This window comes from Cryptomeria japonica, chromosome 10 (genome assembly GCF_030272615.1).
Source record: "Cryptomeria japonica chromosome 10, Sugi_1.0, whole genome shotgun sequence".
NCBI lineage: Eukaryota > Viridiplantae > Streptophyta > Pinopsida > Cupressales > Cupressaceae > Cryptomeria > Cryptomeria japonica.
Genome location: NC_081414.1, coordinates 814,629,206 through 814,648,948, shown reverse-complemented (window position 1 = coordinate 814,648,948; position 19,743 = coordinate 814,629,206). Strand labels below are relative to the sequence as shown.

Below are 19,743 nucleotides of genomic sequence, written 5' to 3'. Positions count from 1 at the left end.
AGCCCAACTAGGATATCTAATGAAGACTCCCTCCTCCTCAATCAAATGATTATTGTTCAAGAGATCACTACCGCTATTAATTCTTTAAAACCCGATAGAGCCCCGGGGCCGGATGGTCTCCCTATCGAATTCTATAAGGCCAATGTGGATTGGATTGCTAAAGACCTTCATGATGTCTATACTGAAGCATTTGACAATGGTTCCCTTGGTGCTGACATTAATAAAGGGAACATCAAACTTATTCCCAAGGATGGGGATAAGGCCTTGATTAATAATTGGAGACCCATTACTCTTCTTAATGTCTCCTATAAGATTCTTGCCAAAACTATGGCCCTTCGCCTTGTTAAGATCTTACCTAAGTTTATCTACTCTACACAGACTGGATTCATAAAGGGTAGATATATCCTCGAGAACCTCATCACAAGCTGGGAAGCCATGGATTGGGCTAAGGTCTCTAACCAAGAATCTGCTATGTTTTTACTTGATTTTGAAAAAGCCTATGACCTTGTTGAATGGGAATTTATTATTATGATGTTGCAAGCTTTTGGATTCCCAGATAATTTTTGTACATATGTTAAAGTCCTTCTTCAAGACGCCTCAGCTCAACTTGAGATCAACGGCTCCCTCTCTAATAGTATTAAACTTAGTAGATCAATCAGACAAGGTTGTTTGCTTGCCCCTGCCCTGTTTGTCATTGCCTTAGATGCTCTATTCTACCTCCTTAGGGATGACTCTCTCTCCCCTAGTGTTAGAGTGGTTAGACTCACAGATGACTCCAATCTTCTTAACATTCATTTTGCGGATGACACTGCCCTATTTCTTGAACTCTCACCCCAAAATACCAATTCCCTTGTTCAAAAGCTTAAAATCTTTGGCTCTATATCTGGTGCTAGAATTTCACATGCTAAATCTACTCTCCTAGGCTGGAAAGACGAACCCCCTGACTTGCTTACTTCCTATGAGTTTTAGTGGGGAGGCCCCAATAAGATTGTTCGATACCTCGATATCCCCTTTTCTGTTTCGCCCTCTCTCAAAGAGATGTGGCAGTGGGTCAAGTGTAAAATTGATAATAAACTGCATAAATGGAATAATAGATTCCTCTCTCTTGCGGGTAGAGTTCAAGTCTGTTAGAAAATTCTCTCATCTTATAGTGTGTATTATTCTTCAGCTTGGATGTTTAATGATTATCAAATACTTGACATCCAGAAGACTATTAGGCAATACCTGTAGTCTAATGGTAGAGGTGGTAACAAGATGCATGCTATTAATTGGAAATGGTGCTACATGGCCAAAAAGTTTGGTGACCTTGGGCTGAAAGACCTCAAGAATCAAGGCATTGCTCTCGCCGCGAAATGGATCTTCCATGCGTTGGATGGGATGGAACCTTGGAAGGTCTTGATTAGAAATAACATTGAAAGGGGTGTTCCTAAAAATGCTAAATCTTGGAAGTCCCTCCCTCTTGTTGATCTTGTTGCGGGCAAGTTTCCTATCTCCATGCAAGGCTCATGTGTTTTTAGATCCATCTGGAAAGCCTGGGAACATGTTAGATGTCTTGTTGACAACCCTGGTGTTAGCAGTAATGGTGTTCTTCATGGGGAAGATCCATATGGTGGAATATCTACCATGCTAATAAACCTCTTGCCCTTACCCAAGGTTGCTCGACCAAACTATGGGCTAGAATTGTTATTAATTACTTCATGGATTTGTTTGAAAATGATACTCTGATCAGCTGGGAAGAATTAAGCTCCTCCTTTAACCTGCCACCTACCCAAAAAAGAACCTACCTCATGGTTAAAAGAGCCTGGGAAACCCTTGCTCTACCCTCCACTATTGACCTGGATTCCCACAGATTCCTAACCTTCAAGTGGAAAGATGGCTCCCCACTACCCAAGGTCAAGAGTTGTAGTATTTATGATTTGATTTCTAAGGATGATTCTATTATTGAACATACTAATGTAATGTGGTACTTGGATCTGTTTGTTGATCTTTAGCAAAAATGCTTTCTTCGGATCTAGAAAAGCGCGATCCCTCCTAAAATACAGTGCTTAAGTGGCAGCTTATTATTGATAGACTTCCCTTGAGAAAAGATCCGTTTAATACTGACATGTGTTCCATTTGCAAACTTCCTGACACTTGCAGGCACATATTCTTTGACTATTCTTTCGCGAGGGAGATTTGGTTAATGTTTGGTTTTGCTGCTCCTATTCATGTGAATGTTTTTAACATTATTTCTAGTCATATTGCTGGGTTAAAAAAAGATGCTAATCTGTTCTAGTTTATTTTATCCTCTTATATCCTCTGGTTTATATGGAAAATTAGAAATGAAGATAGGTACAATGGTGACACCAAATGTCTTACTGAGTCTTTTCGTAGACTCACCTCCTTTAAAATTGCTTCTCAGGTTTGTTTTCTTATGAACATGGAAAAACATAAGCTCCTTCAATTTCTCAAAGAAGGGCACGCCACCATGTTTGTATATGAGATGAAGAATGTCTATGACTGGAGGCTGCTTGCGAACAACCTATCTTCCTTTGAAGAAGCTACACACCGAGATTCGCAACAACAAGATACCTGATGCTGATCACACTGTCATGCTTGCTCCAATTCAAGACAAAAAGAAGGTGATCTGGATGGAAGGGGCCCAAGGATGGACCACCTGGGCGGACTCCTTTGATGACATTTTGCACTAGATCACTGTTTTCTTATGTTTTTTGTATACCGACTCTACTTGTGTAGTCTCCATAGATAGATAGGATTTTCTATGTCTTGGTGATATCTTCCTCGATGACTTTGGTGGTTGAGGCATTGCCTCTTTGTATTTTTTGTAAACACTATTACTCTCGATTTTCAATAAAAAAAAAAAAAAAAAACCTTACATTTAAGAATTATATTTCTAAATTATAAGTTTTCTTTAATTATTATTTTATATTTTATATTTATTTTGATTAAAGATTTTTTTTCATTTAAAACACAAAAATTGATAATAATAAATGAAATGCATTTTTTTCTTTGAGCACAAAAAAATTATTCCATTTTAAAATTATATAACGTAGTAATAGTGAAGGAAATTAAATGTTTTTTCCTTCTTACAACAAGAAAAAAACTTTACATTTTAAAATTATTAAATTTAATTTAAGAAATAATAATTGAAAAAAAAACATATAAATTTGATTTTTTTATATTATATGTAGATTAGTAATTTTTTTAAAATATGATAATATTTTAAAACCAAATTTAAAGCAAAATTTGAATTTAAATAATGTAGACAATGGTTTTTTTTTAAATTGACAAATTTGTTGAAGTTCAAATACAAGACTTAAATGACTTTTATATTTATTAACAGAAGTTTTTCATGATTGAGTGTAATACTCCTCTCAGCATAATTATATTTAATCTAATTATTAAAACTACTCTTAAAAAATATAAAATACTTTAAATATTAAAAAATTAAAAATAAAATCAAACTATATTTAATCTAATTATTAAAACTACTCTATACTTTAAATAATAAAAAATATAAATAAAAACAAAAAAGAATAATAAATACAAAACAAAAACATTCCATTTATCATTTAAACCATCCCCTCAAATAAAAAAGTTTCTGTTGGCGTTCCCTTGCACCCAAATAACCTGCAACTTTTAGCATAAATTTGTCCATAAATAGAATGCATGAACCTAGGATTTTTAGCGCTCAGTTTCGTGAAATTGATGTGTTCTGTTTGGTTTGCTGTTGTGTTCTTTTTCACACGGTGCCTGTTGTACTGTTCACTCCAGGTCTGTATATTGCTATTTTCAGGCTGGTCCTTCCCCTAGCGGCTTGGTTAAAGGTGGTCGATGGTGCTAAATAAACGTTGGATGTATTTCGGGTATTGGATGATGCTCCTTGACTTGAAAGGGACTGCTGGGTATGTTTGAAAGTTGTTACAGACCTTATAATTGCCATTTTTCGACACTCAGAAAGCAAACAAGTAGTTCTCGGCAAGTATTCAGTATTTGGTGGTTGCTGGGCATTGTTTTCAATGAACTTGATTGATAGTGGGTGGTGTTCCTTGGTTCAAAAACAAAGGCATCTGGGTGTGTATGAATGTGTTGTAGACCCTACGACTTAACTAGGCATTTTCTGGGATGGTTTCAGACCTGCATTCACCCTTTTTCCTGCATTACGGAGGTTGTTTAGCAAGCTTGGAGTGCACATTAATGTTTGACATCAGAGGTAGTTGACCCTTGCTGTAGTAGACTATATCAGAAGAATGGCAGACCTACCCGCACTGAGATTAATGTATTAGATCACCACGGTTCGCCATTGACTCCTAATTTGAGGTATTTACTCTTGGGTTTATCTTGTAAACTTGATCATCAATCATGTGGGATCAACAGGATGTAGTATTTCAACATTTGTGATTGTAGCAGCAGTGAAATATTACATTGTTCCTATATGAGACTTATGTCAGTTGTATGTTCTATTTATGTCATATTATATTGTGGCCATAAGTCTTACGGTCACATGACCATTCACATTCATCAGACTCTTCATTGATAGCTGAATATTTGTATCCATGTATTGTATAAGGGTTAATATATGATATATCTTTGGTTTTTCGTGGATGTAGCCAATTTTGGTGGCCCGCGGCTAAACTGGCTCTAAACCGGCACTGTCGTACCACAGAAAGTCAATAACACGAAGTTAGTCGTGCATTACAACCATTGATCATGCAAGCTACGGCTGTGATTATTCGAAAAAGTCAATAACACAAGTTTTATCATGCCGTTTTGGAACCAGCCACGTCCATTTTGATGAACCACGTAAATCATTGTGTTATGTGTTGTGTATTTGGCACTAAATTTCTTTCTCCTGTTTTATCTAATTATTATCCTATTTGCTCGTTTTAAATTAACAATATTGTCAAAATAAAATAAAATAAATTAAAGATGGTTGTTACAATCGTATCAGATCTGGTATTTCCTATCAGCATGTTTTTTTACTCAAGTTGTGCTGCTGCACTTTTTCGTATGATTAAGAGGGAATTGTGGTACTACACCCAAGAGCAAAGAAAATCAAAACCACAAACTCCATTTGAAAAAGGTTTTGTAGCAAATCAGATTTTTCTTTTTTATTTTAAGTTTATGAGAGGTCTCTTTGCATTTGCATTTGCATGGTACATGGCTCCCTAAAATGGTTCATTTGTACCTGGGTACTTGTCAATAGTTAGATTCTCCTGGAATTGTAATTTATAGTAAGGTGGTTGGTTATGTCTACTCCCTACCTTCTCTCACATCTCATTGGTGCTCGCATAGTTGCTCCTCTCTTTATAAGCAGAATCTATTGTACATTTCAAAACATCTCAATTTGCTAATCTTCTAGTGAAATATTACTTCTATCGTCCACTAGCTTAGGAGATTTTTAGCCACATGGCATAGTAAGAAGGCATGTACATTGTTTTAGCATTAGCTATTGCAGAGAAATCTATCAAACCAACAACTTTCGAAAAGATCTAAACTAATTTTTTTGGTATTTCTTGTTGATACAAAATCCATGGGACCACCTAATTGTTGAAAATCTTAAAAACTTTTAGGAACACTCCCTACAAATGTTTAGGTATCTCCCATTCATGAGACCACAACCTTTACATGCAAGTGGAAAGAAATCTCCAAGGGATTGTACAATAAAGTACCACTGCCAAGGACAATGCCCATAAATAATTACACATTTCTAGAGTGCTATTGGATTTCTATAAAAATAGCACAAAAATCCTATAAAAATAGCACAACAAAATTCTTATGGTAGAATGTTTGTTATGTTGCAATTAGTTACCTGTCAGCTATTGCTATTGCTTCCTTACTTGGGACTAATAAGTATAGCCCTTTTAAATTAAGAAAATATTTATAGCCCTTTCAAATTAAGAAAATAAGTATAGCCCTTTCAAATTAAGAAAATTAAAATGCATACACATACATTTAAGAGCATTTGTAGTTTAATTGGTGTTTGAAAAGTTGTGTAGGGTATGGTAATAAATTCAACAACTACAACTTAATGATTGATTTATATGGAAATGAGTGCATAGGTATACCTTACAACGTATGCAAAGTAGTGCGCTAGAATTATCTAAAGCTTAGGATATAGAATAATAAAAGAATTAAGAATAATTAATATGTTATAAACTCTATATTTTGGAGATTCTAACTTCTGACATCTAGACTTTATGATCTGCATTCTTACATAAATAGAAGCTAGTATTATTAAAAATAGAGATGAACTCATTCTTTTTCTATAGATTTGAAATAGTTTAACGCACTCCAAGATTTTTGAAATGTGTATTACTCTTCAACCAATGCTTATATCTAAAAAGTGTGTTATGAAACTTATTTTGATTTGTTTACAACTTGTACACCTGAATTTATTTTCATTTCTAAATGGCACCAAAACTACAAGAAAGCATTGATTAACTAAACCTCCAAGGCCAATTATATTTTCCATTTCTAAATGGCTCCAAAATTTCAGCTAACTTACCTCAATTTTTAATATATCTTATTTCGCAAGATCTATTTAATCCTATTTTTAATACATTTTGTCTTCCTTTCCATCTCCTTTTGTACCAGTGGTCACCCCCTTCCACGAAGTTTTCTTTTATTAAATATCTTCACGCTTATCTATGGTATATGCTTTGTATAATGTAATTGATTAATATTTTATTGATATGTAATTGATTAATATTGTATTGAATGCATGAAGACAAAGCACAATGTCATCATATCCATGCTTCGTCTTTCTCCTACTAGTCTTTGCACTACTTCCTCTTTCATCATGTTTACCAATACAAGTTATGAGCATCCAATTCATTAATTGATCTTACATTCTCTCTTATTTATAAAGAAAAAACATTTTTTTTCATTTGCATCAAATTTACAATTGGTATAACTACACAATATACATACAACTTAAAATTGGTATTCAAAAATAGAACTAACACAAATAAATCTAAATCATGAAATATATGAAAATAAAAATCATACATTAAATAAATCTAATTTATTATTATCTTTAACATATAAAAGATAAGTATGATCACTTCTAATCAAATGAAGTGAAATTTTAAAGAAAATAAAACACTTGCATTATAAGAGCTAAAAAGGACATAAGATAAGGATAAAAAAATTACCAATCTTAGGGAAGCATACCAATAGTCCTTATAGCTAACTTCATTAGCCCACAAATCCTAAACGACAACTTCAACGACTTTATTTGGTGTCTTTGTATGCAATTTAACTGCTTACAGCTATTGTTCTAGCTTCTGAGTAGCAAGAACGCATGTTGTGGGATCCATTATGTGTGCAATAGTCAAAAAGTGCTGATTTCAAAGTATCGTTTGATACCTACTTTGAGATGCCTCAATAATAGTGCACTACAACCACCTCAAAAATCGCCAATACTTTATGCACAAATGCCTCAATAGTCATGTGCTATGGATCTAATTAAGTTCCACAACTCCTCCAATTAAAGTCCTAAAATTCTAACTACTCTAGGGATAAAATGGGCACCTATTGGTACATGTGAAATTTATTAATAGGCTTTTAGCTATCTTTTTTTTTGTTTCATTAAAATTCGTATTTGGAGGGTTAGGTGAGCAAGGAGTGAACAATAATTTGAACATGGGTGGTAACTCCAATACTCTTACCCTAATCACAATCAACACAAGACAAACATAGATAATATTTGAAAGACTTACGATGAAATAAATGTCAAATACTCTTACAATGATGCACTCAACAAACAAACACAAGTAGACAACCAAATTGATTAGTGTGATGTAAAAGAAAAATAAAGAATTAAAAAAATAACATAATAACCTAAATATAAAATAATTAAAAAAATATAAATAAAATTAACGTTTAATATAATTTAATACGTGGTTTACCATAAACCTTAAATTTTACAAAGGAAATAAACTTTAAAATGGGGCAAACATTAGAACCTTAAACAAACAATACTCTCTAATTTCCTTCACCATCTTAGTTGGGAAATATTTACAAGAAAATAAAAGCATATTACGAAATCTGATTAGCTAAAAGAAACTAAAGCCACATCCACATTTGTTATTGTATACTATAAACCTTAAATATGGTAGGTACAATGTAAATAATGTGACCCAGGGAGTTCAAAAGTTCAAACCCCAGAACAACTATAATCTTTAATTTCCTTATGTGTCTCGGTTGTTAAAATGTTTCAATACCAATATGTTCGTAACTTCAAAGTTCAAACATACCCAACTTTGAAGGCTGATGTAATGGAAAGGGGCTTCTTTTACATGAAAGCATTTTAATGTTAAGTATCCATACGACCAAAATTTTGAAAAACGGAATGAAATCTCATAAAAGGTTTTTAAGTATATGGGTGGAAGCATATTCACTTTGTGAGGAAAATTAACTTAACGATACAATTTTATTTATAATTAGTTCCAAAATGATAAATTGAACAATTAAATGTTTCATGTGTACAAATCTGATCTAGCAGATTTTTCATCTCCATGATATGATATTGATTTTAGAGGAGAGATTAGATTGTCATCCAAGTCACATACCTACAATTATACATAGGATAGTAATCAGAGTAGGAAAGGAGGTCATCAAGGTTGCCTTCATGTAAGTGATATATGTTATTGCAATATTTTTTATTATGTTAGCAAGGAGAGGGCCCTAAACCCTAAAAAAAGAAAAATCAAAGAGTAGCATCATAGGATCTGACAACAAACAACCAAAGCAACATAAACCAAGCCAATTCTTTCAAAAGTAATAAAAATCATCATGTCACCATAACTAATCCATCCACCATCTATCTATAAGATTACTATCAGCAACTAAATATAACAAGTCCAAATTAAACATAGAGAAAGTTCTAATAAATGTTCGATTGAGACAGCACGCAAGCCTGCTCAAAAGGAAACTAGTATAAAAGCTACGCCTAACTAAACTTAAAGACAACATGAAAGAAAAGAAAAGAAATGAAGCGTTTCAATCTTCGCTGATGAGGTTCGAATTCCGCTGCAAGCTGTGTACCTATGCATTCCTGATCTCCATGGGGATCAGTCTCCTCTTTCTTCTCCTCCTCGTTCATTTTACCTAGCTTCGTCAGGTTCCTTTCTTTCTTCTTCATTCTGCTTTGCCCAAAAACAAAGCCTATGACAACTTTTCTCATAATACCGTCAGTATTAGCACACATAGAGCTTAATGAGTTACCCATTTTTTGGTACCCTTGTCAGTACTCTTCAACCTTGGCTTCAAGGTTTATAACTTTAACTTGCAAATTCAACATCGGAAGCTGCAGCTTTCTGTGTTGTCATTCTCCACACCCAAAGATGATTCCTGAGAAGAAGGCACCATTTCCACATCATCCAAAGAGCTATGCAGTAGGGAACCAGGTTCCTCCAAAGGATCATTCTCTTCCAAATCCTCCTCTTGTTCTTCGTATTCCACATGGAACTCCTCATTTTCCGTCTCCGCACTATAGGAAGCATCATCATCATCTAGGGAAAACTCCTCAACCATCTCATATGCAGTCACTTCGGATTAAATCTTAACCTTTCTATCTATGGCCACGAGGACGAGCCGATCTTCTCTCCTTAGAGTTGCTCTCTTTCTTTTCCTTCACATTTGGATCCTCCTCTTCCTTATCAAAGTCCTCCAATTCGATGTCTATGGTAATGCTCTTTTTGGAAGATTCTTTAACAAGCTTTCTGGCTTTCACAGGGCTATTTTTAGAGGTTTCACATTTTCTTTTATCAAGGTTTAGTTTGAGCAGAGTGACTTCTAGGGTTTCTGGTTCCTACTTGACACAGAGCTTCGTTCCTTTGGATTTAGCAATAGGAGTACTATCTAACGAAGGCAAGGGGTTAGTCTCAATAAGTTCAATTCTAACAAACGAACAAACGAACCATGAGCCTCATCCTTAGACTCAGAGATCCCAAGAAGGGTAAGTAAATGATGCAGAGCCCCAAAGAACAAGGTTACTCACACACTCACACAACCAATTAGACTCTCGAAACCAATGACTCAACCTTGAAAACCCTTGACACCCTTGTCAACAACATAAATGGAGACACCAATACCTTCCCTTGCTTCAATGGGACCCTCTGATGCAAAAAAAAACTCATGGAGTTATAACTTCCCACATCAAGTCTTACCTTGATACCAACCCCTACGTTGGACCACCTATGACCAACTTGGGTATTACACATCTACCATTGCAAAGATAGTGTGGACCCTATAGACCATCTTGTTCTACCTTTAGAACACCAATCATAATGCAAACAACTTTCCCTTTGATCCCACAATACATTTGTTGGCAGCACATATAAAAATCCCCATTCTATATGATTCCTTGCTTGAGTAACGCCCCCTTGGATCTGTTGGTCAAGTCATTTGTTTAAAATTCCTCATGTAATCCAGTCATTATTATGTTGCTTAGGTTTCATTGCGTTGAACTTGAACCTTGAAGGGTTCAAGGTTCAAAGTTCAACTGTCGTTGTTTTAAAAGTTTTTCTTCTCACGCGGTTTTAAGTCTTCACGAGTCCTTATCAGCATTTTACATTCGTTGAACCTTGAACTTGAACCTTTTCGGTTCAAGGTTCAAAGTTCAAGATTTGTCATGTGTATGATTTGTGTCGCGATCATTTCGTAAAGTTTAGAGGTTCAATGTCTAGGCTTCTTCGAGATCATGTGACTGGGCATGAGGTGGCGGCACGGATTTTGAGATATGACAAACGGCAGCAGAGGAAAGGAATATCCTTTCTTTAATGATTTGAAATCTGACATTATAGCAAGTATGGAGTGAGGATCCGTAATGTCAGATATGAAGTGACTTAGCATTTAAAGTATGCTTGAGCGCAATCATTTCATAATAAGGTCACACGAACGAAGAATAATGGGGACAGTTCAGGGCAATCATGGGTAAGATTTTCTCGGCTTTAAATTGAGTAGTGGTCCTGTCGGGATTATCATTTTGTTTGGATAAGTTTTAAGAAGAAGTTTTTGGATCGGGAGAAATAGACTGCGATAGCGGTTTACAGATGACAGAGGAAGGTATGTTCGACAACTTTCTAAATTGTTGCAGTTTGTTTTAGGAAAGCTCTGGTTATTTTGTTAGCTGTTTGTTTCCGTTCCCCTGTTGTCCTTTGTCTAGGTTAATTGGAGAAGATCACAGGCAAAACATGAGGCCTACTTTGCCCAAATTAGTGAACTCATCTTCCCTTGTAAGTTATTTACCAGAACTAAGTGATACAGCATTAGTCCAAATGGATTTAGATGATTTCCTAGAAAGAGTACGGAACCCTGCCACTGATCCTATGATGAGAGATATTGCACAGAGCGGATTATTGGAAGCAACCGCAATTCCCATAGCTGCTCCTTGTCCTGAATTGGTTTTAGAATGTATGAATCACTATGACAAAGGTAATAGATGCATAAGGAAAAACAATGGTGAAGTTTTGTTATCCATTGATAGACAAACAGTAATGGCCGCCATGGGTATCCCACATCGGGAACCCTATGAAGATTGGACAATTGGAAAATCTTATGGAATTTTCTCTGAGAAAAGACAGTAGTACAGAACAATCATTGCATGAAATTGGCTTTTGAAGTTCCAAAAAGGAGGCTCAAGGCTATCGAGACCCCTAACCCATGAGCATTTAAGTCCTGCAATCCGAGATTTGGTAATATTGTTGAACAGAGTAAAAGGTAACTCACACTCTTTTTATTGGGAGGAGTGGATGTATTTCTTCATCCAGGTCACTCTAGACAAAAATTGGTTCATCGACTAGGGAACTGTTATCGCGGAAAGGTTGCACGAGGGTTTGAGTAATTACCTTGGGGTGTCCAACTTCTATATGTCTTCATACCTGTTATATATGCTTGCTTGTGTAAGGGAATGGTCTGGATTGTCTCATGCAAAATGGGTTCAAGGCATGCAAATTTATGAGTATCACCCCAATTTGACTTCAAAAGGACATGTTGATGATTATCTCCGTTGGAATGATATTTTTGCTGGGAGGTTGACCTTTGAATTACAAGGTAACTTGCATAGAAGGTTGTCTGTAGAGGCCGTTGAACTAGTTAACCTCTATGGCAGTTTCTTTACACAGTTTAGTCACTTCACTTACCTAAGGGTTGGAGGTTTTAAAGGCAAACCCTTTAGGCTACCCAGATATATTTCAAACTCCTGTATTTTGATTGAAGTTTCCACGCAGCTAGCCTATGTTGTAAAGGATTTTGGCGAGGATTTCGACACAAGTGGAATTTTTCCTATTGATTTAGGCCATTACAGTTGCAGGTCTGTCTTTGATGCGCTGAATCTTGAGCTAGAATTTAAGGGATAACTTTTGTGAAAAGGGATAACTTTGATAATAAAGGGTTTATCGCTCAATTTGTGAAGAAGGTGATGCTTGACCAACATGTATCCCAGTTGGAGGATTATTGGGAGGATTGCCAGGATGAATTCGAAATAAGGAAAAGGAGTTGGTCCAGGTTAACCTTGAAACGAATTCATGACATGAAATTGCCAATGGATACTTCAGGTGTCTCCACTGATAATGAGGATGTATAAGATGCAAAGTTTATGGGGCAGGTACATAATGAACCTCTCCAAGAGGTGGATTGGAGTAAAAAGATGGAAGATAGCATTCAGACATGCACTTTCAGCGTAATTCACAAGACAAAAAATTGGCTTAGGAGTTGTCAGTTTCATTCGACGAGGGCAACCAATGCAAGAAACAAAAGTGGGAAGAGGAAGATCGCAAGCAAAACTTCTATTTTAACTAACACCCTTGTTTCTGTTGCAGGAAAAGAGAAAGCAAAGATTAAAGAAGAGAAACTTGACACCGAGGCTGAACTTTCTATTGGTGGTCGGGTTACCAGGTCTAAGTCCAAGAAGAGTTTTCAGCTCCAGGCTTCCCATCTCATTCTTGATTTGGACGCAGAGGAAGTACTATGCGATATGACCTCTCCTGTTTCTGATACAGACAAGGTTCCAACTGGCACAGATGCCACTTTCCAGGACTCGGGGATGCTAGATATCCGACCTCATGCAGAAAGTGTCACATTACCACCTTCAGAAGGATCTCCTCACATGTCATCTAAGGAACTGACTCTGGCACCTAAGTGGTTAAGTGACTCGATAACCAGGAAAAGAAACGTGGTTCCTATTTCAGTATCAATGGAGGATACAGTGAGTAAATGTCTGGGAAAATCCACAAAGCCCAAAAGGCTAAAAATGGAGGCTATGATTGATTTTGACGAAAGTACAAAGCATTGAACTACTGACATTGCCAAACCCGCACCTGATAAAGATGTTGTTACTGCCTCAAAAGCAAACTATGCCATTGAACTAGTTGATTTGGGGGTTGGAACCAGAGCCGTAGATGTGAAGCACTTGGAGACTTCAAACAAACGGATTATCTCTCGTACTTGGAAGGACGAAAAAGACAAGGCTGAATTGAAGCATAATTTAATGCAAATGGCTCAGTATATTCATGCTCTACAGAATAGCCCATTACCACTGTCTCAAAGTTCAGTGCCATTTAGTTCAAAGTCACCAGGTAATCAGAAATTCTTTGATGAGGTTCAACGAAACAAAATGATTGCGGAGATTTTCTCTGAATGGCTCACCTCAATTGTGCATCAAGGGACCAATTACATTTCAGATTTGGTTCAAATTTTCAAGGATACTAATGAAGTCACCAAAGAATTGGATGCCGACTTAATCTCATGGAAGAAAGAGAAAAATAAATGGGCAGTGATTTCAAAGCAAATACGCGATATTCAGCGCTATGGCCTGATGAATTTTCTTGCCGAAAGGCAAGTGCCAGGGTTAAATGAAGGCGTAATGTTTATTTGCAAAGAAAGCATTGAGTGGTGCAACCAGATCATTGAACAGGGCCATAGTGAATCAGCCAGTCTGCATGGTGAATTAACAACCTTGAGAACGACCATGCAGAAGGATTTACGTTGCGTGGATGTCCAATTGCTTAAAAACTAAGTTGCAGGGTTCGCCCCTGGGAAGCCCTGGTACGGGTCCGGGTTCGACCGGGTCCGTGGTACGGGTCCGGTTCGACCCGGGTTCGACCAGGGTTCGTAAAACCCAGGGTGGGTTCGACCCGGGTCGAACCCAGTCGAACCCGGGGTCGAACCCAGTCGAACCCGGGCGGACCCAGTCGAACCCGCGTGGCTGGGCGGCCCAATAAGTTAAAAAACAAACCAAATTTTATTTTTTTTTCAATTCCGCCTTTAAAAAAGCGAAAATTATAACCTAAAAAACACTTCTAAAACATCTTATTGACACATTTCACCTCATTTGTGTTGCAAACAAATTTTTTATGAGAGCAGGTTGAAGAGAGGTTGAACAAAATTTGGCTTCCAAGATCAAAGAGGAGGAGTTGAAGACTGATTTTAGAAGCTTCAACAAGTGTTGCAGCATCATTTCCATACATTTTCAAGCTTCCATTGGCAGCAAGAGGTAGGTTTTTAAACATTTTTTTCCAACTATTTTTGTTTCACAAATTGTCAAACATGAAACTTGAATTTTTTTTCATTATTTAGTTTTTGTTTTTGAATATGTTTATTTTATTTCTTGCCATAGGAACTAGAATGGCATCTACATCTTCCTCCATTGGCAATGAACAAGTAATTGCAAAACAAAGAAATGATCCAAATTCTCCCTTATGGAAATATGTGGACATTATAAAACAACTTCCGGGAGGTGGGGGATTCCGTTGGAAATGCCATGGATGTGATATTGAACGTAATAGTTCATATTATCGAGTGGTAGGCCATTTGTGTGGAATAAAAGGAAGAGGCATCAAAAAATGCCCTGGCAAAAATGGTAAACCTATACCAGATGAGATAGTGATGAAATATATTAGGGAGCATGAGGCAGCAGAAGAGAGGGAAGCCCGTAGATTGAACCAAACCGCATCAAAGAAAACAAGGGGAATGCAAGGCCCTTCTAATCCCAGTATTGTAGTAGAAGACCACCCCTTCTTTGCCACAAATGAACCTCAAAGTGAACCACCCTTGACACGTAAAAGAACAAAAGGGCCTTTAGAAACCGCATTCCAAAATGAGAGTAGAGACAATGCTGATCAAGATATAGTAAGGTGCATTTATGCAAATGGTTTGTCATTCAATGTTGTTCGCTCCCCATATTGGAAGCAAATGATAAAAAGTGTTAATGAGGCACCAAGAGGGTATAAGGGCCCCGGTTATGAGAAGGTACGTGGAACATTATTGGAGAAAGAGGTGAAGAGGGTTGAAGATGCATTGAAACCCATAAGGGATTCGTGGGTTGAGACAGGTGTAACAATTGTTTCAGATGGGTGGAAAGATGCTAAAAACCGTCCCTTGATCAATGTCATAGCGGTGTCCCCTAAAGGGGCAATGTTTTTGAGAGCTGTGGATTGTGAGGGCCAAATAAAAGATGGCGAATTTATTGCAGAAATTCTCATCTCTGCCATTGAGTCTGTGGGACCCCGCAATGTTGTCCAAGTCATAACGGACAATGCAAAAAATTGTAGAGCTGCTGGTTTGTTGGTTGAGCAACGCTATGATCACATCTTTTGGACACCTTGTGCGGTACATTCGCTCAATCTTATGCTACAAAGGATTGGGCAAAAAATAAAATGGATCAGAGATGTGTATGCAGAGGCTGAGGACATCCAGATGTTCATCACAAACCACCACATGTCTCAAGGGATTTTTAGAACCTATTCGAATTTGGAGCTATTGAAGGTAAGTGAAATAGTAATTTAATTTTACATTTTCTGATTTTTTTGAATTTTCAATGTTAATAATATCATTGTGTAAGCTATATTGTGTATTCTTCTTTAAAGTTTGGCTTTATTTTTTAATAATTTGGCATTAATTTGTGTTATAGGTTGCTGAGACCCGTTTTGCATCAAACACAATCGTCTTAAGACGACTTGTGAAAGTTAGAGTGGCACTATGCAATATGGTGATCAGCACCAATTGGACTGTATGGAAGCAAAGTAGCACTGAGAGGGCAGGAAAAATTAGGGATAGAATATTGGATGAGAAATGGTGGGATCTTGTTACATATCTCCTAAGTATCACTGAGCCCATCATGAGCATGATTCGCTATACAGACATGGATAGGCCTTGCATAGGTGAGATTTATGATGGCATTGATTCAATGCTTGAAAAAATAAAGTTCACTATAAATGAAAAAGAGAATGATCCTCAGGAGAAATTCTTCAAAGAACTGGAATTAATTATTGTAGAGAGGTGGAATAAGATGACCACTCCTTTGCACCTTCTTGCCTATGCCTTGACACCTAAGTACTATAGCAATCAGTTTCTTGATAAACCAGGAAGGATTCCACCATGGAGAGATCTAGAAGTATCTGATGGGTATAAGGCAGCATTTCTTAGACTATATCCCGATGATGATTTGCGAGATGTTGTTACAAATGAGTTCATAGAATTCACAAATGGGAATGGTCTAAGTGTTGATGCACTTCGTCATAGATCCAAGAAAGATGCTCATAGCTGGTGGTACTTCCATGGCACATGCTTCCAACACCTACAACCCCTCGCTATAAAAGTTTTATCACAAGAAAGTTTAATTAATTAAAATTTTTAATTTACAAGTTTTAGTTTATTTATAGTTTACTTTGTCTTCATAGGTTGCTAGTAATTTTATTTTTATTAATGTATAACTTTAATTGTTTACTTTGTCTTCATAGGTTGCTAGTTCATCTGCTTCAGAAAGAAATTGGAGCACATACTCTTTCATCCACTCAGTAAAGCGCAATAGGCTGCTATCAAAAAGAGCGGAGAATTTAGTATATGTGCATTCCAACCTACGTCTTCTTTCACACAAACAACATGACTACACACAAGGGGAAACAAAGATGTGGGATATAGAGCCAGAGCATACTGATTTGGATGCTCCTGGTTCTCAGCTTCTTGCGTTGACACTTGATGACTCGGAAATTGAGCCAACTTATAGTGCAAGTGCAAGTGGCATTGGCTCATGTAATGTCAATGTCAATGAGGATGAGGAGGAGGAGGAGGAGGAGGATGAAGAATTAGATGATCCATTTGATGATTAAACTTTTAAGTTTATATTTTTGAAAGTTGAAACAATGATACTTGAATATTTTGTCATTTTGATATTAAACTTGATGTATATGATGCTATTATCAATTATGGTATGATCATGATGCTATGATTACAAGTTTATGTTTGTTTTGTTGTTCATATGATGCTATGTGACATGCATATTTTAATTCATGCTTATAGGCTTTGATATATATATATATATAAATTTACATGTTTTTGTACTAACGAACCCAAACGAACCCAAACCCCTTTTCAAAATTTTGCCGTACCGGGTTCTTCGAACCCGAACCGGAACCCGAACCCGAACCGGCAACTTAGCTTAAAAAAGATAGCCAAACTCTGGAAGATACTGCAGAAATGATTAATCAGTTTAGCAGCCACATTAAACAAATCAAAGTGGAGAAATCCTTGGCTGTGGAGGATTTTACGAGGATTTTTAAAGTGGAATCAATGCTCACGGTTTGTCTGGATCACCTCGACTCACACAAGGACAAAGTGCAGATGGTGAAGAGAAAGAAAGAGCTTTGGAAGCAAACAGTAATACATATCAACCTGCCGCATGTAACTGTAATTTAGGAAATTTTGAAGGTGCATCGAGAGTGGAGTGCGGCGAAGGTGGTGATGGTGTCTGTCCAAAACACCAATCCGAGCAATCCAATCGAGACCGAATCAACAACATGAGTAGCACAGCTAGGAGTTGTTTGCCAGCGAGTTTAGTCGTTTTTAATTTTGGTTCTATAGTTAGGGTAGTTTCCTATTAACTCTTATGAGTTAATCTTACTTATGGTTAACAACTATTGGTCTGGCGACCTATTTATATGTTTTAAAATGACTTTAAAAGGGTTCACTCAGTTTTTTGAAAAGGACTTCTGGAATTTTGGCTGAAAGACTCTGTGTATGGAAAGTTGATAATCATCTATGAATGAAAATCATATAACAGTTATCTTTTGACTTCAAATTTGTGTGTTTGACGCCTGAAATTTGATTTCTGTGTGGATCTATTTCAAGTAAAGATTTGTTAAATCTTTCATGTATGCAAAAGATTACCGGCAGGATTCACCTTATAAGCTTTTCATTTTGTTTTAGTGTGCATGTGAAGTTTGTCAGCTTCATACAAAAAAGTTATATATAAATCAATGCTTGCGTTCATTTGGTATTGACTTGTGAATGCAATAACCTTTTCTATGCTTTCTAGTGAAAAGTATAATATTGGTTGTATGTAATTTGAAGCTGATTGAATATTTGCTAGAGAGAGTTGTACCTTAATTCAGAGGTTAATCAATATAATGATTTTCCAACTGTCTGGTGAAATTTGTCTTTCATTTCTTGTTCTAAAGGGTATCCAAACTAAATAAATTACGAAGGACAAATCTGTTTACCAACTAACATTCAAGTGGTTTTGTCATCACAAGGCACCTAATCCTTGTAGCCTTGCCTTGGGACTTTTGAGGGGGCAAATTTGTAAACTCCCAAATGACACCCTAGAATCCTTACATTTTTGAACACCCTTTTTGAAGATACTAAACACTTCCAAGTCCTAGGTCTGGATCTTGCATGGAACTGGTCAAAACTATTGCTGCTACAGTAGGCCTAATGAGAGTTTTAGGCTACTTTTACAAAGGAACTATGCACCAATGATTTGATACAATCATGAAAATGATTGGAATAGGTCTGCCACATCTCAAAAAACCAAATCCATCGTTCCCTAGGGTCCAACACTCTTAGTTTTATCTCTACACAATTATTTCCAATCCTAACCGGCTAGTCACATGAAGATGCCTGGCCTAGGGTTTGCTTTCAAAATTCACCACTTCAACGGCCAACTCAAAAACCATAAAAATATTAAAATAAATTGTCTCCCCTAGTATTCCCCTGAGTTTGAGCCAATTTGAATCGAGGAATGTGGGGTTATGAGAGCATTTTCTTGAAAACCCTACTTTTTGAAGCTTTTCAGACCACCCTGCACTAAATTGTAGATATCTTCCTTATTTCTCAATATTTTCTTGTCAAATCAAAACCAAAAGAACACTAGAACACTTGTCTACATAAATCAAGAGTTTAGTCTACCCATGGAATCCTTACAAAGTACTATTGCAGTGAGTTTTATGAGAAAATCTGAGTTTTTATTGAAGTTTAATCACTTGCTTTTCAGACATTCACCATCCAACCTTTCTCCTAGACCTCCAAGGCCTTAAAAATCAAAACCAAAAGAACACTAGAACACTTGTCTACATAAATCAAGAGTTTAGTCTACCCATGGAATCCTTACAAAGTACTATTGCAGTGAGTTTTATGAGAAAATCTGAGTTTTTATTGAAGTTTAATCACTTGCTTTTCAGACATTCACCATCCAAACTTTCTCCTAGACCTCCAAGGCCTTAACAAAGGTCTCAAGAACCTTCTCAACCAAATCCAACTAATTTTTTAATTAATTAGCCGTTGGAGTAGGATTATTTACAAATTAATAACTTTTGTCAACAAAAGTTGTCACTCAACTTGACAATTAGGCAATTGACCCATCAACCGACCAAACCAGCCTTACAAACACATTATGTCATACCTAAACAAACCTAAGATGGTCATACATCATGAAAATAATGACAAAACATGCCAAGGATC

At 36.5% G+C, this 19,743-nt stretch overlaps 2 protein-coding genes across 4 annotated transcripts in view; one reads left to right on the top strand and one right to left on the bottom strand.

Annotated features, from left to right (window-relative positions):
* The window catches only part of LOC131859447 (ankyrin repeat-containing protein At5g02620-like), an 89,844-nt gene that overhangs the window by 54,455 nt on the left and 15,646 nt on the right, over nucleotides 1–19,743 (bottom strand). The gene's annotated exons all lie outside the window — the stretch shown is intronic.
* LOC131859448 (uncharacterized) lies at nucleotides 14,259–16,336 on the top strand. Its single transcript, XM_059213195.1, has 2 exons — nucleotides 14,259–14,500; nucleotides 14,624–16,336. Exon 2 carries the CDS (start codon nucleotides 14,632–14,634, stop codon nucleotides 15,790–15,792), a length of 1,161 nt encoding a protein of 386 aa, XP_059069178.1. The 5' UTR covers nucleotides 14,259–14,500; nucleotides 14,624–14,631; the 3' UTR covers nucleotides 15,793–16,336.

Excerpts from the sequence above, each read along its gene's own strand:
- LOC131859448 (XM_059213195.1), top strand. The coding sequence starts at position 14,632 with ATGGCATCTACATCTTCCTCCATTGGCAATGAACAAGTAATTGCAAAA.